Consider the following 26,424-nt stretch of genomic DNA (forward strand, 5'->3'; position numbering starts at 1 on the left):
GGCTGTCTACCTCTGCTTAGAGATCCTCGGCTTTTAATTCACTCTTTAGGTCCCAAACCATGTCCTTTTTGGCCTTTATGGATTAAAAATCTTGTTGTTTCAGTTTTGGTTTTTTTTTTTGAGACATGGTCTGTGTGTAGCCTTGTCTGTCCTAGAACACTGTACACCAGGCTGGCCTTGAACTCACAGAGATCCACCTGCCTCTGCCTCCAAAGTGCTGGGATTAAAGGTGTGTGCCACCACTGCCCAGCAGATTAAAAATCTTAAACTGTATTTAGTCACTCCTTGTTACTCCTTTTGGTTTTGACTCTGTATTACTAATTGTGTCGATGCTTGATGTAACAGATTTCCACCCAAATGGGAGAGCAAGCATTATACATGTGTGTATTTTTAGTTGTTTTAAAATAAACATAGGCTGGGAGAAATGAGCAAAAGAAGCAAGCCAACTGAGAGAATAGTGTGGAAAAATAATTTTTAAATGAATATTGTAAAGGTGAGGAAAAATGGAGGCTCTGACCATAAATGTTGTTATTCTTCCTTGTTTGCTGACGCTTTCCCATTCTGTCATGTGTTTGTTGTTGTTTTTAGCTTCCTTCTTCTTCAACGTGGGGTCAGCAGTCTAGTACGACAACGTGTCAGTCCCAGGCCACACTGTCGTTGGCTGAGATCCAGAAGCTGGAAGAGGAGCGAGAGCGGCAGCTCCGAGAAGAGGTGAGCGCGAAGAGCAGCCGGCTCAGTGCTCCAGGCGGGCCCGTGTGCGCTGCAGGCCGTGTGCGCTGCGGGCCGTGTGCGCTGCGGGCCTGTGTGCGCTGCGGGCCCCTGTGCGCTGCGGGCCCGTGTGCGCTGCGGGCCCGTGTGCGCTGCGGGCTGGTGGCTCTTGATGATGGGTGCTGTCGGGAGTGCGGTGTGCCTGAACTTGACCCGTTGTTACCAACCCTGCAGTCTTCGATTTGGACCCTTTGCTATAAATGAAGGATTTAATAGGAATAACAGTTAAGATCGGGTGACATGGTTGTTTTCTGGAACTTTCTACGGGAGCTTTTCAGCTTTTATTTAATTCATAAATAGAAGTGATAGGCTTACACCTGTGCACATACAGACAGCACTAATCATAAACTCAGGAGAGATCACGGGTGGTGGGAGGCAGACATCACCAAAACACATTGTATGTGTGTATGACGTTCTCAAAGAACAATGAAAAATACTATTTGAAAAATAGAGTTTGTTGAGAATTGTGCGTAAGTTTTGCCCACTTTGTCTTAATTCCTTTTTCTGTTTTCATGTTAAACCACCCTTGACAGAAATAACTTAATAGAGAAAGGGAAGTCAAGGCAGCAGGCCCTTGAAGTAGCCGGTCACATTGCATCCACAGTCAGGAGATGGGGATGTGCACATGCTAAAGCTCAGTTCCTTCAGTCCATTGCACAGCCTGTGGTCCTAGTTAGGGAAATCAAGATAATCTCCCACAACCCAGAGACTGATTGTCAGTTTGGTATTAGATCATGTCAAGTTGACAAATAACACTAACCGTCACACATCCACTTATAAATTTGTCATTTTGAATGCAGGACACATTCCTCTGTAAAGGATATTGGGTCTTCTGACTAGACCAGAAAACACTTGTAATATGACAAAAATAACAACTCTACTATTAACTCTCTATCATGAAGTTCATTATAGGATAGGAAGGGTACAGCATAGTGGGAAGAATTTGGAGAGGATAGTTTTTGATAGAGAGAAGATGATTAATTCACAAGGGCTGCTGTTAGTTGTCTTGTTCGTTGATTGATTCAACACCTGTTTACTCATTCGTAGTCTGGAAGTACAGCCGGGTATTAAACTGATGACATGCTCTGCCCTCTAGCTAAGGCGAGATGGGCCACAAAAATTAAGTGAACTAAATGGTGCTTTAGAGGGTAGGAAGTGTCAGAGAAAGAATTGCTAGCAGGAAGGAAAGGGGAGAGGGCATGGGAGTTGTAGGTGGGTAGGGATGGAACTGTAGATTGTCCATGTTTAAGTGGTACGCCCTGTGAAGGCCTTTAGACGGATGAGGTGGTGTGGCCGTCCTGAAGAGCACGTGAGACAGAAGAGTTAGTGTGTTGGAGAATGCAAGCTGTCATCTTTGTGGATTGTGCCAATCACTGAGCAAGGCAGCTGCAGGTACACTGAGAGAGATGGGAGTTGTTTGTGTGTGTGTGTGTGTGTGTGTGTGTGTGTGTGTGTGTGTGTGTGTAGTGTGTACTCTCTCCATCATCTATCTATAATTATGTACATATTTGGAATATATGTATATTCTAAATAGTCGACATCCAGTAGGTTAAAGCATTTCTCTACCTTAAAATTGCTTTCTCACTTTAGTGTAAAAACAAAAGATTAAACTTTGTTCCTGGGATCACCTTTTTCCAACAGGTTATCAAATAGGTGTCTCAGAGCAGAGTATTTGTTTTCAAAGCTAGGAGCTAGAATGATTTTAGTCTCTGTTCAATGAAAAGTGACTGTGAACAAGAATCAAGAGTCCCTCTAGGCCCCTGTGCACCCTAAGAAGGCATCCTGTTGCTGAGCTACAGCCCAGCCAGACTCTTTTTGCCCCCAGCCCCGCTTCCCAAAAGTTAGTATCTCACTTTGTGTTCGTTTGATTCATGTTCTTGGAGCCTTTTGTTCTCCCTGTACCTCACAGACCATGGAACGCTGTTCTTTGCTTGTTTGTCAAATGGAGAAACCCAAGATAATGTTACTTGTTTTGTCTTTCCTGGAGTGCCCTGCCTGGGACTCTAACCTGTTCAGTTTGGACATGCTCAGTGCTGTGCAGCTCTTGATCTTTTTTTTCCTGCAGTTCCTGTCAATTGCTTGATTGCCCTAGATAGATGTTGATTTCTCCTCTTTCCATCTTTCTTTGTATCATTATGGGTGGACACGTTTCCTCAGTTTTCTTTTTTAGTTCTTCTGTTGAACTTTAGCTTATACTATCTTGTTTTAAATTTCTGAGTTCTTTGGGTTTTGTAGTATATAGCCTTCTATTCTTATTTTAGTGATTGCACCATTAACTCTCTAGGGCAGTGGTTCTCAACCTTCCTAATGTTTCGACCCTTTAATACAGTTCCTCGTGTTGTGGTGATCCTCTACCATAAAATTATTTTTGTTGCTACTTTATAACTATAGTTTTGCTACTGTTATGGATCGTGATGTAAATACCTGATATACAGGCTATCTGATATGCAACCCCTGTGGAAAGGTTGTTTGTGTCAACCAACCAACCCTCCAGGCGGTTGAGACCTACCTGTTGAGAACTGCTGCTGTAGGGATATTATTTGCTGATAGCTTAAAACAAAACTAAACAAAAAACAGTTCAGAGCTAGAGAGATGCTCAACAGTTAAGAGCGCTTGCTGCTCTTGTAGAGGCCCCAGGTTCAGTTCCCAGCCCCCACATGGAAGCTCACAACCACCTGTAACTCCAGTTCCAGGGGATCTAGGCCCCTTCAGGTGCACATACATACATGAAGGAAAAATATTCACACGTGTTAATTAAATTTTTAGAAGACAATTCCTAGCTGAGCGGTGGTGTCACACGCCTTTAATTCTAGCACTCTGGAGGCAGAGACAGGCAGATCTCTTGAGTTCGAGGCAGCCTGGTCTATAGAGTGAGTTCCAGGACAGGCAAGGCTATACAAAGAAACCCTATTTTTTCTTGTGTGTTTTTTTAATTTTTATTTCTTTTATTTTATGTATTTATTTTGGTGCCTGGCTTTTATCTCGGAAGCATATGCTAAATGTTTAGTAATTCTGGGCTATTTGTTAATAATAGCTTTTGTCAAAAGCTCATCAAAGGCTCTACTCTAGGTGCCCCTTTGGTGCTAGTGGTTATTCTCTGGGCTGTTTTGAGCATGCCTCTTACCTGTTGGTGTTCACTCAGTATTCACTGCTAATCAGTTTACTGTAGAACAGTCTATTTATCTGTGTTGGTCTTTCCTGGTGGAAAACTTGTTTTCTGCTTGGATGAAAGACAGTTGCTCAACTGAACAGGGCAAAGGAGGCAGTTCAGGGTCTAAGTACCTTGTCTTTAGCCAGCCTTCCTGAGATGCATGTAAGCACCTACGGTCCCTGAGCTTCCTTCACTTAGTTTTTCAGTTGTGCTACTCTGGTAACTAATAATCTGCTTTCCAGATTATTAATCTTTATATCCAGATATTTATTTTTGTTTGTGTACATATGCACGGAAAGATCCAAGGACACCATCAGATCAGGTGCTTTGTTTGCTTTTTTGGTTTTTATTTTGTTTTTGGAGATAGAGTATCTCACAGCCTGCAACTTACCAAGTACGCTGGACTCTCCACCTCTGCAGTGCTGAGATTGTGGCTGTCTGCCGCCTTGGCTTTCTCACCTGGGCTTCAGGGACTGAGCTCAGCGTCCTCAGGTTTGCAGAGCAAACGCTTCACTGACTTAGCTCTCTTCCCTAGCCCTACTTTCTATATTTAAAAGTCATTTCTGCCTTTGTTGTCCTTTACTGGTTTATGCTTTTAAAGAAGTGTATGTAGCTGAGCATGTGGTGAACACCTGCAGTCTCTGTCTTGGGAAGCTGTGGAGGGAGGCCTTGAGTTTTAGACCTAATTGGGCTCTGTATAGTGAAACCCCATGTCAAAGCCACACACAAATAAACCCACAATAAGTTGAGCCTTTCATTTTGGTGGTACTTTGGGAAGTAAACATTTATTTTATTTCTGTACTTAACCAAAAAGACTTCATCATTTGTAAGAAGTAATTCTGTGTTTAGTCTCTTTGATTTCCCTCTCAGTACCACTTACAATTTCCATCTTAATTTAGTCAAAAGAATTAACCCCATTGGGTTTTGTTCAGCTGTGGTGTATTGTATCCTGTAGTGAGTGGCCTGATGCTTGTAACTAATGAAAAACAAGGGGGCTGGAGAAATGGCTCAGAGGTTAAGAGCACTGGCTGCTCTTCCAGAGGTCCTGAGTTCAATTCCCAGCACCCACATGGTGGCTCACAACCATCTGTAATGAGAGCTGGTGCCCTCTTCTGGCCTGCAGGGATATACGCAAGCAGAACATTGTATACATAGTAAATAAATAAAATAAAAAAAAAATAAAATAAAATAAAAAAAAATAAAAAAAAACTAATGAAAAACAAATCCTGAGTTGGCTGTCCTTATCCTACAGCAAAGGCGTCAGCAGAGGGAATTGATGAAAGCTCTCCAGCAGCAGCAGCAACAGCAGCAGCAGCAGAAGCTCTCAGGTTGGGGGAATGTCAGCAAACCTCCAGGTACCACCAAGTCTCTTCTGGAGATCCAGCAGGAAGAGGCCAGGCAGATGCAGCAGCAGCAACAGCAGCAGCACCAGCAGCACCAGCAAACAAACAGAGCCCGGAACAGCACAGTGAGTTCCTTTTCCTGAATGCAGTCGTGGACGCTGCTTTTTGTTTATCTTTTCAAGCTTTTTAAACTGTCATTTTAATGTTGTTAACCAAAGTCTTTTTTGTCTTTTTAACAGCATTCCAACCTGCATACCAGCATTGGGAATTCTGTATGGGGCTCTATAAACACGGCTCCTCCTAACCAGTGGGCGTCTGATCTAGTCAGTAGTATCTGGAGTAATGCAGACACTAAAAACTCCAACATGGGGTTTTGGGATGATGCAGTGAAAGAGGTGGGACCTAGAAATTCAACAAATAAAAATAAAAACAACACCAGTCTCAGGTAGGGCTCGTAATGATTGCACCTGTGTACCTTGATTGGTGGGAGGTGAGGGCAGTGGAAGGGATGTTAGATACAGTGTTTATTTATAGTTTCATCTGTGCCCAAGCATGTGAATCACAATTGTGACGATTGCTCTCTACCCAGTGAAGCATACTTGATTGCTCCTTGGGCTTGTCCTACTGCTGAGCACTTAACCCTTTGCCTGCTCCATGGTGACTGCCTGATAATCATAAGAATAGAATATTTTTGTTGTTAACGTTTCTCCAATGTTTTCTCTAGGTAACTTAGAGTTTTTTGTTAATTTGTATTTTTAAACGATATTTATACTAGAACGAGCATTCCAAAAACCTTCTGTAATGGCCTTAAACTTCCTATATAACCAATTAGCTCTATTTCATCTTCATCTTTCTTTCCTCAGTAGCCAGTGTTGTTGAATGAGCATGGGTTTGTTGTTACATTCATGAACTCAGATCCCAGCACTACCACTTCGTAGCTGTGTGACCTTGGCCACAGAGAACCTCTTTTGGGCCTCAGTTCCCTCATCGGTAAAATGAAGATAATAACTTCATGAGTGTAGTTGTAAGGATTAAACAAGTACACATGAAATAGTAAATATGTGCCTGGCATATAGTAAGTACTTAATAAATGGTAGTGTGGTCAGAGTCTTTCTGGTTGAAGACTTCAAGAAAGGAAACACATTCGCTTATTGAGCTTCTTTGCCAGGCACTGTTCTGCTCCAGGCCTTTCTGAGATTGTCTTCATTCCTTACTCTAATCTAAAGAAGTGTCGGCACCATTTTGCATATGAGGAAACTGAGGCTTAGTAAATTGAACAGCTTACCTAAGAACATGTAGGAAGAATTTCATCATTTTCTCAAAGAGAAGTCCTATAAACTAGGATGTTAGCTGAGGCTAGTTTTTAAGGAAGTGTCCATCAAAATACTTGAATTTTTTTTTCTTGTATAGAACTAAGAATTGGCTTACTGGGCAGCTATCCGGTGTTGCCTAGACAGTATTTATGGTATTGTAGTATAATCACATAGTAACAGTTTCTGGGAATATAATATCGCCCTATTGTTTTGCTTTAGTAAATCTGTAGGTGTGTCTAACCGGCAGAATAAGAAAGTAGAAGAAGAAGAAAAGTTGCTGAAGCTCTTTCAGGGAGTAAATAAAGCCCAAGATGGATTTACCCAGTGGTGTGAACAGATGCTTCATGCCCTTAATACGGCAAATAACTTGGATGGTAAGAATTGGGGAGGGAATCCCAGCATGTGGATTGACAGAGCAGGACCTACAAAGAGGTTGGCAGGTTGGAACAGTGAGCTAAAATATAGAAGATGAAATCTATGGGGGCCAAGTCCCACACCTTCCATTAAAAACTTGACTCCCATAGTATTACTTACGAAGAAAGTCCTGTAAAACTATGCTCAAATAGATTATGAGCAGTTCCAAAAATTAAATGCCAGCTCAGGTTGCCTTAATGATGTACAGGACAAAGGAAGTCATAGTTTTTCATTACCCTTTTTATGGAAAACATTTCCCACCTACGTTATCATGTCTAAGAAAAAGTTAAATGTCATTTTCAGGAGCAAGACCTGCTTTGTATGGGCTGAGACTGTGCAGAAGTAAAGGTTTCAGCACAATTTCAGAAAAGCATGGTTGTAAACAAGCCGTTTACAGAGAGCTCGCTCCTCTAGATGGAAGTGAATCCCTTTCTCCCCCCCCTTGATAGCCAACAGCGCTGCTGATCAGACTGTAGAAGGGATTGCCTTAGCTATAGACCAGGGGGATCGCTGGCCTGACGCCAGCCGTCTGACCCTGCACAGTCAAGAACCGGGCAGGCTCCTTTGCAGCACTGTAATGTTAGCTAAGAGTCGGAAGGCCTTCAGAGGAAGTAGATGTCATAGTAGTCACGGCTGCCATCCATTAAGCACCTACCATGTGCTGGGCACTAGCTGGGCTAGCACAGTGTTATCCCAGTTACTCTTTTTTTTTTTTCAGTAAATTTTGAAGATGCCTTTACAAGGTAGGTGGTATTATCCCCATTTTATAAATTAGGAAACAGAGGCTCAGAAGGGTTAAGTAATTCATCAAGGTCACACAGCCAGCAAGCTTCAGAATCGAATTTTAAACCCATGCCTGTCTAACTCTGGTGTTTGTGCCTTTTTTTTTTCTCCCCTGAAACCACACAATTTGCATTTTCCACTTGATGCTCTCTAAAACACATAATACCCTAGTTAATTACAAGTTCCAGATGATATATCTGTATCTTTAATAACTGTCATGGTAGCTGGTGTCTATCATAGCACTTAATAAATTGAATTAAAGGAAACAAGGAACTTCAGTGAAGCTCGGCATATGTGGTGTGTCTGTCTGACACTGCTGTTTGGATAAGTTCAGCACTGTGATGAGCCTCTTTCGTCTGTGTTCGGCAGATTCGAGTGTCTACCACAGAAGCTGCATAGCTTTCACGTTTCTGTTGACGCCTGTGTTAGTGTGTGATATGCTGAAACTTGAGGTCTGTGCGCGTGTTTATTTCATTGTTACTGTCTTAGGTCCTCTCCCTCTTGTGTTGCAGTTCCCACGTTTGTTTCTTTCTTGAAAGAAGTGGAATCTCCTTACGAAGTCCACGACTATATCAGGGCCTATTTAGGAGATACCTCTGAGGCCAAGGAGTTTGCCAAGCAGTTCCTTGAGCGCCGTGCCAAACAGAAAGCCAACCAACAGCGTCAGCAACAGCAGCAGCAGCAGCAGCAACAACAGCAGCAGCAGCAGCAGCAGCAGCAGCAGCAGCAGCAGGTATAAAGTGACACAGTATGTGCGGTATGTGTGAATAGGAATGCCTATAAATGTTGAGTAGCCAGAGAAATTAAAAGGGATATTTCATTTTTATGCATCTGTGACCAAAACTTTTCAAAATTTGTGTGGTCTTCATCTTTTCAAAGTGCTTGTCTGTAAATGTCCCAGACAGAGTGTCCAAGGTATCCTGGTCTGTTTTCCTGATTCATATATATGTTTTCTTCAGACTGTAGATCCCAGCATGACCCATAAATCTGTTTTTAAAACTTGGCATCTCCTGTATTCCACAGTGTTACTCTATGGGATATTTCACATGCTGTTGATGACAGGTATTTCACATGCCGTTGAAGGGCTGTGAAGATTGTCATTTGCTCTTTGTTGCAGCTCTGGTCTATGACAGTATACTGCCGCCCTTCAGTACAGTTCCTCAGGTCGTGGTCACCCCAACCATCAAACTAGTTTTGTTACTACTTCACAACTGTAGTTTTGCTTCTGCTGTGAATCGTAATGTAAATATCTGATCGACAGCTCCAGTGAAAGGGTCGTTTGACGGTCCCCCAAAGGGTTGTAACCTACAGGTTGAGAACCAGGTTTGAGTGACTAGGAAATTGAGGATACCGTCATCACCTCTCCTGATGATGCTATGTTGAGTTCTGTGAGCCTCTCATTGACAGCATCTAGTGAGTAAATAATTTTGTCTTCAGATTTTGTTTAGAGGCATTCTTTATATGTTGATTGATTAACATTGATCCTCTCCAGTGCAGCTGTCCTTGTCACTCGTCCTGTGCTCACCTGCTCGTCTTCTCCCCAAGATGTGCAGTCTTCTGTGCTCAGGAGCATCTGATGGCACCTGAGTGCTGCAGTAGTGAAATCACTCTCCAAAAACACAAAGATGACTAACCAGAGAAAACACCTGCCTAACTAACACCTGTGAACCAAAGTAGGAAGGTGGATGATCCCTTGTCCCTCTTTAGTTGAAAGCATATGCCTTGGGTGTTAAAGATGGTTTTACCTCTCTGAGCATATGTGTGCTCAGAATGACCATAAAAAACAAAACAAAACAAAAGCACACTTAACAATTCATTGAAATTTACAAATATAGGGTCTTTGAGGATTGATAGTTAACATTTTCTGAAAGACAAGTTGGCAGTGTTCATAAAGAGGCATAAAAATACTCATATTCTACTAGAGATGATAACTGTTACAGATCACTTCTGGAGATGTGGAAGATACATTGTAGCATAAAGTATTTGAGATCTAACTCTGTAAAGCAGAGGTAAATTAAGAAGGCATGGCAGGTGTCCATACCAGAGCACAGTAGAGCAGATGTCTCAGGGCATTGCAGGAGCATGTAGTGTGAAGTAGTGTAGGAAACACTGCCCCTGTGGGGTGGTCTCCTGGGCTACAACAGCAAGGAAGTGCCCCCCCATCATATGTGCCCGTGGACCTAGGCATGCTCTTCCACAATGCTCTCTGTACTCCGCCCTCAGGGCTACCACCTGATCTTTGAACTGGCTTCTGAAGTAAGTTTCTCTAGTAAAGGCAACAGTAAGAACAAAGGATTAGTGTACTGTTTTATACTCTAACCAGTTGGCAGAAGTATGTAACGCAGCCTGGGAGGCCAGCTCCCGAAACTGCAGCCAAAAGAATGCCTCAGAGTAGCAAAGGCTTAGGAAAAATTCTTATCTGTCTGAAGGGTAAATAAGGAAACACTCTTTCTGATGGTAAGTTTCTCTTTTACTTCATCTTAAACAATCATCTCTGGCCTGGCGGTGGTGGTGCACGCCTTTAATCCCAGCACTCGGGAGGTAGAGCCAGGCAGATCTCTGTGAGTTCAAGGCCAGCCTGGTCTCCAAAATGAGTTCCAGGAAAGGCACAAAGCTACACAGAGTTTCTGTCTGTCTCCACATAGTTAGTTGCATTCTTTACATACAGCTATATATCTCTCTTTACATACATCTCTGTCCTGCAGTCATATATCTCTATATACAGTGTATCTCTTTTCTATACAGCTTCATTTTCCTTGTCTCCACGATGACAAATCTCCACACATTCTCCATACAGTTACATTCTCTACATCTCTCTACCGTTTTTCCTCCATTCAGCTACATCTTTTTACACTTCTTTCTCATTTCTCCTTCAACATACAACTCTCAGCTCTGCATTCAGCTTCATTCTTCTTTCACTGCATGCGTGTGTACGTGCACGCGCGCGCGGCGCGCGCGCGCACACACACACACACACACACACACACACCTCAGCAGCCAAACTCTATAGACAATTATATGTTACATTTTCAGAGTCCAACCCATTCTCATAACACATAAGTCACACAGTTTCTCTCAGGCTAGGGAGGTTGTGTTGACGGGCATGGTGAGTAAAGTAACATGTAGTTCTTGAGTGGTCAAAGTTCCCAGACAGAAAGTGGCATTGAAATCCAGGACTTGACAGTTGGCCCAGTAACAGTTGGTTAGCTGAACCTTGAGTGGTAAGGGTACATGCAGAAAGAGAATTACTGCAGGGGGTTATGTCTACCAAAGTTGATCAAGTCTGACCTTTATTCAGCAATAAACACCTGGAAACTTGTCCCTGTGTATTCTCTGCAGGGTCAGCTAGTCTGTTTGAATTTGTTCTGAAGTCTAAAATTAGCTGTCTTTGTGACTGAGAATACTGTTACTTTCCTATGACAGTTATGAAAAATATCCTAGTATTATTTCTATTCATCAAAATTATACAGCTTAAGCAGAAATCTTCTTCCTGACCATCCATAGCTACAAGTGTGCCCAATAGATGGAATATATACATGAGATAAACACACAAGCAGTAGGGAAATACCCTTAGCAGTTTTTAGGAAAGAAGTATAGTGGCACATGAGAAAAACTACAGACAGAAGCAACCAGTCATTTACAGTCAGTGACACCACGGCTTTGCCATGTGGGGCTCTCCATCAGAGAGTTATTTGTCTGGTGGGTTGACCTGTTTAATACTAGTTGTCACCTGCTGTATACTCCCACAGCCTCTGGTAAAGCCATTGCAACCAGCAGGTCTCAGCAAGTATAGAGGCAAAATTTTGGTAACAAATCCCTTCTGGGATTGCTAGTATGAATAACGTGCATGACTTTAGCCTTTAGTGGTACACTGCCAGCTGGTTCTCACCTTGTCCTCTGACCTGTATACTAGAGAACAAAGATACTTTGTGCTGTGAGTCAATCAGGTGCATGTATTGTCATAGTGTTGAGGCCTGTTGAGATCAGATGCTGTGTATTGCATTTCTTTTTTTTTTTTTTTTTTTTTTTTTTTTTTGGTTTTTTGAGACAAGGTTTCTCTGTGTAGCTTTGCGCCTTTCCTGGAACTCACTTTGTAGACCAGGCTGGCCTCAAACTCACAGAGATCTGCCTGGCTCTGCCTCCCGAGTACTGGGATTAAAGGCGTGCGCCACCACTGCCCGGCTGTGTATTGCATTTCTTAATGGCTGACACAGACACTGTATCTGCTAGAAAACTTAGGACAGCCATTCTGGTATAGCCTGAATGAAAGCCTGGGGTTCCTGGAGGGACTTTATAGAGATATCAGGCATCAAGTGGAGTGTTGAAATGAAATGTTGAAGTGTGGCTGTCTCTCAGTTTCTGTATTGCCAGTATTGGTTTGGGCTTTTTTTTTTCCTTAAGATTTATTTTTAAAATAACTTTAAATTATGGATTCCTGTGTGTCAATGAGTATGTGCACATGAGTGCAGGTCAAAGCATGAGATACCCTGGAGCTGGAGTTACAAGCAGTTGTAAGCTGTCTGACGTTGCTGCCAGGAATCAGTCTCAGGTCCTTACAGGAACAGTGTGCACTCTTAACTGCTGAGCCGTCTCTCCAGCCTGGCTTTGTTTGCACGCGCGCACACACAAACACACACACATGCATGTGTACTGTGATGGACAGGTGGAAGTAAGAGGTGCTTTGAGAGTTGGTTCTCCTTCCACCAGGTTCTGGGGTGAACTCAGGCCATCAGACTTTTGTGGCAAGCATTTTTGCCCTGTGAGCTATCTCACCAGGATTTTTGTTTATAGACTCACACTTGATAAGGCAAAGGCAAGCCAGCCATTCTCTTAAGAGCAGTCCACATCCATATGTACTGTGTAATTGTAATTGTGCTGTTTGTTTCTTGTGTCACAGGACTCTGTTTGGGGCATGAACCATAGTACACTCCATTCGGTATTTCAGACCAATCAAAGCAACAACCAACAATCCAATTTTGAGGCTGTTCAAAGTGGCAAAAAGAAGAAAAAGCAGAAGATGGTTCGAGCAGATCCCAGTTTATTAGGTGAGAATAGGCCTAGAGTCTCAGTCTGGGTTGGGGGAAGGTTTGGGTGATGCCAGTAACCAGACACACCACTACAGTCTTCCAGGTAAAGATTCATTTTACTTACCGGCCTTAAGAGAAGTAGCCAGTAACTATTTCCTGGGCATGTAGGTACAGGAGTTGTACCTCCTGTGCTGGAACAAGCGAACTAACAGTGTTACGGTCCTTCAGACGTGAAAGCATTGCTTAGCGTCTCGTAAGCTAACGATTGCCACGACAGGAGTGCTGGTTGAGAGGTGCTGTGGCTGGTTTGTACTGGAAGCAGCAGCGCTTGTTTGTTGCATCCACTTCCGGGTACTAGGTGACTGCACTGCTGGGACACCCGGTTCTCCTGGCCAGTGAGCTGGGGCCCCGGGTCTCCTCCGCTCTTCTGTGGATACCTCCTTCTCTGCTACTGAGGGCTGTTGTCCTTACACAGCAGCTTCCTAGAAAAGCAGACTCCTAAAATTAGGGCTTTAAAAGACTAGTGGGAAGGGTGGGGAATGGTATTTCATAAATAATGAGTATAAGTTGCTGAGTTTCTTAAGTTGACCTAACAACCCCACAAGTAGTGATGAAAATGAAGTTATTTTCTATTTTTGAATATGAAGTTAATATACTTGGCTGTCATAGAGTCCTTCTTTAGAGTGTTAATATCAAACATGGGTTGAAGACAGAAATAGGTGAACAGGTTTCTAACTGTAGCTCTGGCTAAGAAACCTTTAGGATTTAGCTTACAGGATGAGAGGTTGCTCTACAGATGTGGCCCAGCTGTGCATGTTTGTCCTCTACAGCGTGCTTTTGGTCTTCTGCCATAGAGCCCAGAAGACAGGGACTTACTCATCCCTCAGTACGGGCGTGGGAGATAGGTAGGTCCTCTTAGAGCTTAAAGGCTCCATTGTCCTTACGGGAGGAAGACCAGCACTGAAGGACAAGGAACCTCTCAGTGAAGTGCTGAGGGGACTCACTTGGATGAGCAAGCTTTTCATGTGAGAATCACTGCCTACTTAAGCCTCTTTCTGGGAATTCTTATGTTTATTCATTTTCATGGATTACTTTTCAATGTATATATTCCCTGTAAAGTTACAGATTGAGAAAATTTTCCCATGCACGCACTGGAAAAATAGAATCCATTGAAGGAGCAGAGTGAAGGGGAACTTTAATTCTGAAACAAACCAACAGAGGGAGCCACAGATGCGTTTCACTCCCCAGTGTCCTTTACTCTGGTCATGCTGATTTGAAGGGTTTCCAAGTGGCCAGTGTAAACCATTTGGGGGTGATAAAATACACCCTGCAGTGTTTCCCGGTCAGGCTTCCCTTTCTTCCAGAGAGTGTCATCATCCTAAAGAGGCCATGCAAGGGAGAATTCTAGACCTAGTAGAAAGTGGTCTGTGGAGCAGCAGGGTGGGTAAATCCCCCTTCTGTTCATGGCACCCGTAAGCTGTTGTTTCTGTGAAGTTGGGAGTCTGAGTTTATACCTGACTGAGCTTTTAAATCGGTTAAGTTAGACTATGTCTTCTAAAAAGCCTCCCCTGGTAATCAGGACATTATAACATAAGCTTCATTTCTCCACAGGTTTCTTTTCCTGTCTTGATTGAAATTAGTTGATTTTAAAATTACATTTCTTCTTCTGTTGCATGGAGCTCATTGTTTCTATCTCATTTCATTTGTTCTTGACATGAAATCAGACAAACCTGCTTCAGAATAGAGTTAACAGCTCACTTCATAGACTATTGGTCTTTAGGTTTTTACACTTACCAAATCAAACCTTTACCTCAAAGACATGAACACTAAGCCTTTCAGTATTTCCAGGGGAAAAGGCCTTGCCAGGTGGGTTGTGGGTGCAGTTGCTGGTTGGGACTTTGGATGGGTTTGGTGTCCTTGCTTCTCCCTGTGCTCAGCCTTGTAGACAGCCGCTGTCCCATAGCCTTCTTGGTTAGTAAACAGTCTTGTTTATTTTTTCAGATCTTATTTTTGAGTCTGTTAATTAAGCTATTTTATTATGTCAGGCATTTGTGTTTGTTTTTGGAGCATTTCAAATGTGTATTTATTTGAAAATTTGAACACTGAAGTACAAAACTGGAGGTGTGAAAACCCACCCAGCACCAATAACCTTGTTGGAGCGGAGGGCGTCACCTGTTTGTTTTTGGTTTTCAAACAGCAGCTGAAACAGTTGAGGATTCATCTAGGGCAGAGGAACTGGGATGCTTTCTGGGAGTCGCTCACTCCCAAGAGGCCTGTTCACTACAGTTTTTATCAGCTTGTGATTGTGGATTCTATTGGAAAAGATCCTTCGTGTGACCAGTAGCCTTAGGTCTTCCAGCGTCTCGGTGTTTGTGAATACTGTCAGTGATGCTTCTCCTAAGTGGATTCTGTTCCAGTCTGATCAGAGACCTCTTTCTACTTGCTTACCTTTCTTTCTTGTCTTTCTTCAGTGCCCAGTTCAGTGTCAGTCTTAAGCAGAAGAGACTTGAATTCCAGCCAGCTGCTCGATGATGAGGGCAGAGTAATCACTCATAAACTTCCTTTTTCTTGTAGGGTTTTCCGTCAATGCGTCATCAGAGCGACTCAACATGGGTGAGATCGAGACTCTGGATGACTACTGATGATGTACTGATGCTGAGTACCTGCCGCTGTGCCAGCCTTCCCTCCTGCCTAATGACCATGGATTCTCCTCGTTGGATACAACATGCGTTCACCATTTGCTCTCTGTCACTCTGCAACAAATCACAGAACCAATCATCTCAGGCTTTTTTTTGTCTAGCCTTTCCTGTCCAAGATTATTTTAAACCACTGTTGGTGAGCATCTCAGACTGTCCCTAAGTGGACCAGACCCTTTGTCTTGGGGGTGGCAGTTGGGATTGCTCACCAGCAGGGCTGATATTGGCAGCACACATTGACTGTGCGTTGATTTCATCTACCGTCTCCTGAAAGTGTGTTGGAATCTGCCAAGAGCAGGCTCCTTTCTCTGGTCACTGTTTTTGTTTGTTTTGTTCTTCCTCTCCCCTCCTCCCCCCCAGTACAGGCAAAGGGTCTAAACTGGTGCAGTCATGAAGAGAGTTAATGGTTAATTGACATTGGCCAGCAACAAATGCTCTCCTGGACGGTGACTCCACTATAGCCAGAGCTAGGCGGAACCCTGTCTAGAGGTTGCACGGCCATTGCTAACTTCGGGACTGCATCAGAGGCCCTGAGCGGGTGGATTGTAGACTGGCTTGTGTGATGTTGCACATCCTTCACTTGTTCTTTCTGGATATCTTTCTGGAGAAAGGATTCATGTTTTCTTCATTAGCTAGTGACTTTCCAAGCAAGCTGAGTTCTCCCCTGACATACTCCAACCTTACTGGACAAAGGAAACCGTATGGCCTGGGACAGGGACTTGTAATTTTCCTTTCATATAAAAACTGATTTTTTTCCCCCCATAAATATTTTTACTTCAAAGGACTAGGACCAGTTTGTTTTGGGCCCTTCTGTGAAAATTTGTCTCGTTTAAGAGGCATCTTTACCATATGTATGAATTTGTGTAACTTCAACTCGGATAGGGATAAACTTTTGCTTCTGATAAAAGCTGGGAATTTCATCTGTTCCTCAGAGCACTGTGTGTGTGTGTTTAGCCGTGGCCTTGAAAGGTTTTTTTGTAAAGATTCTGGGATGGCAAGTTGTTTGCCTTTTCTGAAAAGAGAACATACAAAATCTGACCATCTTTAAGACCTTCATCCGTGGAAACCACTATGCAGGAGGATGCAGTGGGATGGAGGGTATGGGCAAGATCGGGAGGAAGAGGCCTGCTCCTACCCATTCACATCAAGTATAAATGTACTCAAGCTCTATTTAGAACTGATGGCCTCCACCAAACGCATGTAGAACATTACCTGGGATGGTCAGGCATACCTCATGGGAGCTGTGGGCCTGCTGTGTCTGTGCATGAGGTGCTGTGCCGGGCAGCTTGTAGGTGAAGTCCCTTCCCTTTCTTCATCGGTGCCCGGAGAAGGCTGGAGTTGCTCTGAGAGCAATTTGGTTTGGGAGGGTTATATTTGCTTTCTATTTTTATTATTTTGGATCACCATTCTCCCTATCCCTTTTTGCCTCTCCCTCCTAAACATGTATAATAACTATACAGAGACTGCTACAAACTTGTAAATAGTTTTTGGATCAAATAGCATAAGGAGATGGGGGACCATTAAAAAGTGAGGCTCCTATTCTCCTTTGCTTTGTAAATTCAAAAGAGGGGGTGGGGAAGAGGGATAGTTAAAATGTTTACAAAACTTTAAGCTCCCTCGGAACTTTTGCCAGTGTGGAGGAAAATAAAAAAGAACTTAAATAAAATGTGGTTGTGCTCTGTCTCGTACTCACCTCCCTTGAGGCTGAGCTCAGCCTGAAACTCTTGCTCTTGGCGGCATAGACCAGCTGTAATACCGCCGTCGGCACTGGCAGTGACAAGGCGCTGGGGCCCTCCCCCAGGGCTGGAGTGCTGACTGGGTCTGTGTTTGGGAAGGTAGAGGTCCAGAGGAATGGGCTAAGTCTTCCTTTGTGCTGAGCTGTGGACTGCACACTGCCTTTGAACCACAGACCCACAACATGCCCTTCCTTGAACTTGCCCACCTCTTCTAAATCAGACTCTGCTTTTTGTTCCAGCAAGATAAAAATAATCCTAAAAACAAAGTGGGAGTAGAGTGGACATGTTAGGAGAACAAAGCTTTTTTTTTCCCCTCCGTTTGCTCCCCAGTTAGTGGAGAATACCATTTTTCTGGAGACATTTTTCATCTTTTGATTATGCTTTTTCATACTCTCTTTGCTCACTCTTACAGTCACCACTCACCACCTTCTATAAAATTATTTCCTTCTTTATTCCTTCAAGGATTTTGGGGGTTGGTTGGGCAGTCAAGGAAGTGCTGGGGTTGGAACTCTGGGTATGGTGTATGTTGAGCTTACATTCTACCACTGGGTGACACAGCCAGCCCCCTCACTAGGTTTTAAAGTCCTTTGGTAATTCAGAGGATTTGGTCAGAACCCTTGCATATAACAAAATCTTAACTCTAGAATTCAAAGAGGTACACTATTTGCATATAACCTACATACATCTTCCAGTATACTTTAAAATCATCTCTAGATGACTTGAAACACCTCAGTTCATTTAAATGTTATGTAAGAAAACAATGACTTGAAAAGTATCTATTCTGAAAAGTATCTATTACGTCCAATACTGGTGTGATTTCCCCTGAATGTGTTCCATCCTCGGTGGGTTTAACCTGACAGAGCAGAGTCTTTGGGTACTGAGAACCAACAGTATATGTTTTGGATAATGTTTTGTTTTGTGTGTGTGTATGTTTAAAGAAAACCAGTTTGATAGAGACTGTTCCCAAGGTAGCTCCTGTTCTGGTCACTGTTGCTCTATAGAAAAACGTCAACAAATTGTCTTGTAGCAGGTAACTCATTGTGAGTTAGGAAAGGAACCGTTATGTAGTGTCATGACTGCTCAGATGTCAGTTGGGGCTGCTTGCTTCAGTGAAGGCTTAATGAGGTAGACCTTTTTGGACTGCCTCTCGAGTAAGTAACTGACAGTTGGTGGCAGCAGGCTAGACCTCAGCTGAGTTGCCAAAGCTGTTAACATTGGCTTTGGTGGGGCGTGGGTGGACTTGGCAGGTGGAGGTCCAAGTCCTCCTGCCCTTTGGTTGCCTGTTGTGATATGGTGTTTGATTCCAGGGGCAGGAGCATGGCCTCTGTCCCACCTACCTTGATGGAAAGAGTGGCAAGGCCACATTGCCAAAGATTTGTCATTTTGGTAAAGACTAGCATAAAGTGAGTTTGTCCATCTCCATCAAGGACTGTTTGCATGTTAAGCGGGGGTGGGAGTTTGTGCTTTAAATTTCTGGGTGAAGATACTTCTGTCTTTTTAATTTTAAAACTGATGCATTTGTGTGCACTATACCTGCCACTGTACATGTGTGGAGGTCAGATAAGCAGGCGCCTCAGCTCAGCTGAGGTATCTTGCCAGCCTCTAAATTTTGAGCGCAATCATCTTCTTTAAGTATGGTATGATTAATGCATACACGTAACACATACCACTGTTTAAAAATGGACATAGCGGTGATAAAATTGGTAATTTCTTTGTTTTCTTCAAGATAAAAAGCCCATGTATGAATCTAATGAGACCAGTGATGCTTTGAGATGACCATTCTTGTGCAGTGAGACTGTGAAGTATAGCTTCCTCAGAAGAGCAGCTGGCATGAAGTGCCAGCAGATACAGCCATGCACAGCTAACACAGGATGAGTTTCTTAGGACCCCAGTGAAAGCCTAACTGGTGGTGGTTTTGGTGGCATTTGACTGGTTAATTCCTGGTTTGCTTCTCTGTTGCTGTGATAAGATGGAAACCAGCTTGAGGAGGAAAGACTGTTTATCCTGGTACAGTTCCTCATTGAGGAAAGTCGGAAGGAACCTGGAGGTGGGAACTGAAGCAGAGACCATAGAGGATGTTGCTTGCTGGCTTGTCCATGGCTTGCTCAGCTACTTTTCTTACATTATCCAGGACCACCAATCCAGAGTTGACACTGCCCACAAGTAAGCTTTCATCAAGAAAGTGGTCCACATATAGACTTGCCTCCCAGCCAATGATGGAGGCATTTTCTCAATCACATTCCGTCTTTCCAGATGACGTATGCCTGTATCAAGGAAACAAAACTCACATGACCTACAGGCCAGTTTATAATTGGCAGCCTTGGGCACATAGGTGAGGCACAGACAGCATCTCAGGTAGGGGTAACCACTATTTCAGATGTAGCAGCCTCCAAGGCAGTGTGGCATGGCTTCTTCCAAAAGGCTCGCTTTTAGCATTAGCCTGTACTAGCCATTTCTTCTTGCCTTGTCTCTGGGACTGCAGTACTCTCTTGGGATCCTGGGTTACTATCAGAGACCCTTAAAGCAGCCAGATGTGTAATACTCATTTTCAGACGTTTGATTCCCTAGGAATGGTGATCATATACAGCTTCTTGTCATGTTACAAAGAAAGCCTAAAACCTGCTCAGTAGGAATTTCAGCCATAAGTTTGTCAGAGAAATGAGTTTCCCCTGCAGGGAAGTCTTCTCTCCAAGGCAGTGTGGTATGACTTCCAGAAGGCTCCATGTTAGCATTAGCCTCATTACTGACCATTCTTCCAGTCTTGTCTCTGAAACTCAGTGTCCTCACCTGTCAGATTGTTTGGGGGCAGGGTACTGGCTCAGGTCATCTGGGGAACTTGAAACAGAACCATACCTGTTGGGAACCCCTGCAAGCCTTACACCTGGTAGGGAGAGATCCTGTGAAGTGAAGAGTGAAACTTGAGTCAGTATCATCTTTAAAGGCACTGGGTCAAAACTTTGAGACCCTGTGATTTATTCTTACACATTTAAGCATAGTAAAACTTTGGGGAAAGGTTTCTATGTGACAATTCACAACAGAGCTGTAAGTATCACTATATAGAAACTCCCTAGCAAAGTAGCAAAGCACCTGTGACCTTTGCAGTAAGAATGAGTTCTATTGGCTGATAAACAACTCAGGGCTAGGGCCTAAAGAGGAAGGATTTGTCATAAGGATAGACTCTATTGGTAGAGGATCCAAAGTACATGGGACCTCTTTCAAAGGGATGGGTTCTAGTCACAGAGACAAAGCTCAGGATTAGGGCCTACATGCCCAGGATTTGGGGATTCAGGAAGGCTGGTTCCACAGTAGCAAAAAGATCACCAGGTTGTTGGACAACATGTACTTCAGCCTTCAGGATAAAAAGGCATCATTTACTTCTCTTGAAGAAAATAAAAAGCCTTTGTGTTTAACAGTCTTGGATTTTCTAATGCTTTCTGTGAGCCGTCCCTCCTACCAAGTTCTGTGTCCCAGAGTTCTAACGAGATGGAGCCCCATGCCGGAAACCAGTTTTTCTTATTTACAAGATTTTAAGTGAGCAGACCCCATGGCCAGCTGCTCTGGAGCTTCCCTTCAGCTCTAGCCTCCACAGTGAATGAGTGTGTGAGCACCCAGGGAAGGGACTGTTGGCCCTTGGTTCCTTGATAATGCTTGTCAAGCCACTCTTTACAGTTTCACTGAAGGGGACTCTTAGTATTCTATTACTGTGAAGAGATACGATGACCAATTCTTATAAAAGAAAACATTAATTGGGGCTGGCTTACAGTTTCAGATGTTTAGTCCATTATCAGTGTGGCATGGTAGCATGCAGGCTATAAACAGAGTATTCCCATCCTGTGAGCTGCTTCCAAATGACCACACTGAGGTTTAAATTAAAAATGCTCAAGTCGATAGTTTGAGCTTGTTACTAGCTAACTTACATTTAAATGAACCCATATCAATCTATGTATTGCCACATGGCTCATGGTTTTACCTATCCTCTAACATGTCTTGCTTCCTAAGTGGCTGGCTTAAATCTCTCCCAACTCTGCCCTCTTTCCCATCATTCTCAGTTTGACTTTCCCACCTAACTTCCTGCCTGGCTACCAGCCTGTCAGCTTTCTATTAACCAATAAGTAGTACTTATTCACAGTGTACAGAAGGATTATTCCACAGCATTTCCCCTTTTTGTCTAATTAAAAAGGAAGGTTTTAACTATCAGATTATAACAGCAAAAGCAGTTATTAAGAATTACAGTTACGACGAGTCGTGGTGGTGCACACCTTTAATCCCAGCTCAGGAGGCAGAGGCAGGTGGATCTCTGTGAGTTCGAGGCCAGCCTGGTCTACAGAACAAGTCCCAGGACAGGCTCCAAAACTACACAGAGAAACCCTGTCTCAAAAAAAAAAAAAAAAAAAAAAAAAAAAAAAATCCAGTTCATTTGTATTTGACAGAATTAGAGAAAATAATTATTTATCCTATCTTGGTGAGTCTAAAGTTTCACATCTAATTTACCTTTTATCATAACTAAGAAAAACTATGACTAACTAGTTTTAAACTCCATCAAAGACTGCAGAAGGGTGAGATGTTAATGACAGGGACAAATCACTGCCTAGACAGTCATTCATAGTGCCTTTGTAATGTTGGGGCATCTAACTCTGGCCTACAGGCTTAGCATATCTGATAGACTTTCTGTGAAGCACGGAATTCTGAAGGACTGTCCTACCTTGTCTTGGCAAAGTTCTGCAGTCAACTTTGTGTCCTGCTGGTCCAGTTTGGACAGTAACTGTCAGCAATTGAGGCCAAGGGCAGTTTCTTTGCCCAGTGATTAGCTTTTGCCATAAAGAAAACAAAACTTCATATGGAGTTTCTTTGCCCATCTTCTTCTCTGAAGTGTGTTGATGCTGTCAGGAGCAGATGTGTATCACTGTCAAGAAAAGTTACTAAAACATTTCAAGTGCCATATTTTGTAGGTCTTTGAAGTGTTTGATGACCATCTATCTAAATAGATCTGTTTATGGCTTTGAAAACATACCTAACATGACTATAAATTTGACTATTATAGATGACTAACTACTAATCTGTATTTCTTAACTATACATTACATTTTAAAATGAGCTGCATAAGCACAATACTCTAAACGAGTAGAAATATACATACAGTATAACGAAATTAACTAAATTTGTATCAATAAACCAAAATCCATACCAATGTAAAATATTTAAGATTAATAATTGTTTTTTGGATTAAAGTAGATTGAATAATCTACACTTTCATCCTATCATTTCTATACCTCTTTTTCTTTTTAGGCCAAGATCCCTGAATCTAATCTCCTTTGTTCAGCTTTTTTCTTGACCATTACCAATAACAACTTGTAACCAACCTCCCTTAAATGATCCATAACCCATCTTTTGGGAATGTGGGTGTCATTTTCTAGACTACTTCCTATTGACTGGGGGTGCTGGTAGTCTTTGGGAGAGCCTGAGAAAAATTCAGGATTATGGTCAAGTCCTGACTGGAGTATTCTGTGAGGCTGAATCATCTCAGCTAGCAACCTTGAAGCTGTTCTGGATACAGAATTCTGAGGAGACTAACAGGCAGTTTGAAATGCTGGATCACTTGGGGCATCTGTTTTTCTTGGAGTTTGGTCTCCTTGCTCTGGAAATACATAAACTTTTTTTTTTGGTTTTTCGAGACAGGGTTTCTCTGTGTAGCTTTGCGCCTTTCCTGGATCTCGCGCTGTAGACCAGGCTGGCCTCGAACTCACAGAGATCTGCCTGGCTCTGCCTCCCAAGTGCTGGGATTAAAGACGTGCGCCACCACTGCCCGGCGAAATACATAAACTTTTAAAGTTAACATACATATCTGTATTAATACAAGTATAGAATATGCATTGTACAAAAGTCAGCCAAAGACTATTTTTTGTTATGTATTTGAGCAGGTAAAATATACATCACATGTCTTGTAGTTCCTTTTTTTTTTTTATATCTGGATTTACTCATTTTTTTATGTCAGAATTTTAGGGGGTCTTCCTTGATCAAGCCTGATTTTCTTTAATCTGGAATGAATCCATAGCCTCTCATTTCCTGTAGAAATGAGAACATAACTTCTTCACCAAAGTAACATATCTTTTGACTTAAATTTTGAAGTCAAGATGTTTTAAAAATATATAGGTTGGTTTAATCTATCTGTTTCCATAGTCCACTGTCTCTTTGCAGCCCAAAAATTCAAAGACAACACAATAATGCAGGATCCAGACTCTGTGTATTTCCCATCTTACATGGCTTATATTTTTTATTACTCTATTTTTAAGGACTTTAAGTTTTTTTAATCTAAGACTGTATATATATTTTTCTTTTTTCTCCCAAGCCTACGCATATTTTTAAACACACTGTGACCTGTTTAGAGGCTCTTTTAGTCTGAATCTGTCCTTACTGTATATCTGTAACCTTTTCTGTCTGCATGAGCAAAAAAACTGCTGTGTAACTTAGATCATGTTGTGCTGGTGCCTGCTCCTCCCCCTTGGCTCCCCAAGAGTCTAGTCTCATGGCAGAAATACATTTACAACCAGCTCTGAAAGCCATGTTTACAGCCCCAACTCAGGGAAGTCTCTGGGTCCATGCTGCCACTGGATAGCATGCTGCTGGCTACTCATAAACACCATTTAAGTGTTTGGTAGTAGAGCCTCTTAAAAGAGCTGCCCGTTTTTGCTGCTAGCACCGAGCCAGGAAGGTTTCTTAAAGGAGCCTTGCCTCTGCTCACCACCAGAAAACGGCCTACCAGAGAAAAGGCAGCTAGCTACCAAAAAGCTGTGGTTGACTCTGTTCTTGTGTATGAATCCTTTTTAAAGCTTTGTCAGGTTTTTATGTAGAAATTTTGGTCACACGTTGGAACGCCATATGTAAACATTTCCTGTCCTGACTGCCTGGTCCCAAATAACCAACTCAGAGGCTGAATATGAATTATAAATGCTCAGCTGATAGCTCAGGTTTGTTACTAGCTAACTCTTAATCTTATACTTAAATTAACCCATATGTATTAATGTATACATTGCCACTTGGCTCATGGCTTTACCTGACCTCTAGCATGTCCTGCTACCTGGGAGGCTGGCTCACATCTCTCCTGACTCCGCCCTCCTTCCCATCATTCTCAGTTTGGCTGCCCCACCTAACTTCTTGCTTTTTATTAACCAAGTAAAGTAATACATATTCACAGTGTACAGAAAGGATTATTTCACAGCAGCAGACAGACTTGGTGCTGGAGAAGTAGATCTGGATCTGCAGGCAGCAGGGAGAGAGAGCCACTGGACCTGGCTTGGGCTTTTGAAACCTCAAAGCCCACCCCCAGTGAAACACTTCCTCCAAAAAGGACACACCCACTCCAAAAGGCCAAACTTCCTATTCCTTCTCAAGCAGTAATCAATCACTGATTACTAAGCATTCAAATATAAGAGCTGATGGATGCCATTCTTATTCAAACCATCACAGAGACCCAAGCTGAAATGCAAGCATAGTGGCACTTATGTAGAGGGACAAATACCTTCATGGACTTTGTGACTTTGATCACATAAAATGGATCTGAAGCAGGTCAGAGTCCCATCATGAAAGACAAACTATTCTATGTAATCAAATAATAAAAATGGAAGAGAAGTTGGAGTTGGTATTCAGAGCAGACTGGAGGAGGAAACTTCCCTTTGAAAGGTCGATAGACTGGACAGCCTCTGACTCCCAGTCTTCCAGCTGCACCTAGAACTTGGTGTCCTCTGCAATAGAAGAGGTCTGTCTCCACAAATGTCTGTCTGTGTAAGAAAGAACTGAACTCCTTAGCTCCTGCAGTCCTGTTTGGTCAAGAGGCTGAGGTGGCAGTTGTTGACCTCCTGAAGGTCATCCTGAGATCTGTGTTCTCCCGCAGCCACTGTCCTGTGTGGTGACCCCGACACTTCTTCCTAAGGGATCCATGTTCATCTGAGGTCCTGGGTTCTTGTTACCTTTATTACTTCGATCTCAGGTTGACCTTTCCTTGTTGATGAAGAAACTTAAACATATAGACTAGTGTAGCAAGCTCCTTCCCGGTACAACTAGGCAAAGGTCAAGAGTCACAGCATTTCCTTCAAAATATTTAACTCACATGCCAGATATTATGTTATTAATGTTTTCCTGTGTATGGTAAGAGAGGACACCTTTTTAAAAGTACTGTATTAGCCAGATGTGGTGGCGCACGCCTTTAATCCCCGCACTTGGGAAGCAGAGGTAGGCAGATCTCTGTGAGTTTGAAGCCAACCTGGTCTACAGAGCAAGTTCCAGGACATCCAGGGCTGTTACACAGAGAAACACTGTCTTGAAAAACAAAGAAACAAAGGAAAAAACAAAACAAAAACAATGGCAAAAAAGTACCTTAACACATTTACAAGTACTAACAATAATATTTATGTCCAGACCATAAGTAATTTTCTCAGGCTAACCCCAAAGTGTTGTTTTTTTAATTGAAAAATCAAAATGTTGTTCATTACATTTAGCTTGAAGTCTCTTAATTTTAATACTTTCTTCATAAAAATACATTTGGAGAGCATACCATACATATAACTTAGTAGCAAGTATCCTTATGGTGCCAGTTTCTTTATATGCCCTGTATTTTCTGCAGATTAGATATTTCTATTTCTCTCCTTGCCCCATCAGGCACAGGGAAATTGCTGATGGTGGGACAGCCTTCTTGTGGCATCCCAGGCACTGGCAGATGATCATATCTGTTGTCACGTTGGTCAGAGTTGATTCTGTTGCTGTCATGTTGGCTCAACCAGAATAAGACTGTGACTCCTTCATAATGGGACAATTTAGTGCCCAGGGTTGTCATGTAGACCTATTTAATTACTAAAAAAGAGCAATTTGGGGCTGGAGAGATGGCTCAGAGGTTAAGAGCACTGGCTGTTCTTCCAGAGGTCATGAGTTCAATTCCCAGCAACCAGATGGTGGCTCACAATCATCTATAATGAGATCTGGTGCCCTCTTCTGGAGTGCAGGCATACATGCAGGCAGAACACTGTATACATAATAAATAAATACATCTTTAAAAAAAAAAAAAAGGAGCGATTTGTGGAAGGGAATGTTGTTTAGTTTGAAAGTTGTAATCATGGTACATGGCATAATTCCCAAGCAGTTAACATATTGGTACATCTACATTGTATTCTCTAATTAGCTAAGCTCCGTATTTCTTTTATTTT

At 42.6% G+C, this 26,424-nt stretch overlaps 1 protein-coding gene across 5 annotated transcripts in view; it reads left to right on the plus strand.

Annotated features, from left to right (window-relative positions):
• Gigyf2 (GRB10 interacting GYF protein 2) overlaps positions 1-16,426 on the plus strand; it is a 128,645-nt gene extending 112,219 nt beyond the window's left edge. For all 5 annotated transcript variants that reach the window (XM_059278434.1, XM_059278435.1, XM_059278436.1 and 2 more), the window contains 7 exons: positions 589-711; positions 5,172-5,387; positions 5,502-5,707; positions 6,795-6,949; positions 8,285-8,505; positions 12,670-12,817; positions 15,374-16,426. In XM_059278434.1, the coding sequence (XP_059134417.1) occupies positions 589-711; positions 5,172-5,387; positions 5,502-5,707; positions 6,795-6,949; positions 8,285-8,505; positions 12,670-12,817; positions 15,374-15,441 (1,137 nt within the window). In that variant the 3' untranslated portion in view covers positions 15,442-16,426. The remainder of the gene's footprint in view (positions 1-588; positions 712-5,171; positions 5,388-5,501; positions 5,708-6,794; positions 6,950-8,284; positions 8,506-12,669; positions 12,818-15,373) is intronic.
• The last annotated feature ends 9,998 nt before the right edge of the window (positions 16,427-26,424 follow it).

This window comes from Peromyscus eremicus, chromosome 13 (assembly GCF_949786415.1).
Source record: "Peromyscus eremicus chromosome 13, PerEre_H2_v1, whole genome shotgun sequence".
Classification (NCBI taxonomy): domain Eukaryota; kingdom Metazoa; phylum Chordata; class Mammalia; order Rodentia; family Cricetidae; genus Peromyscus; species Peromyscus eremicus.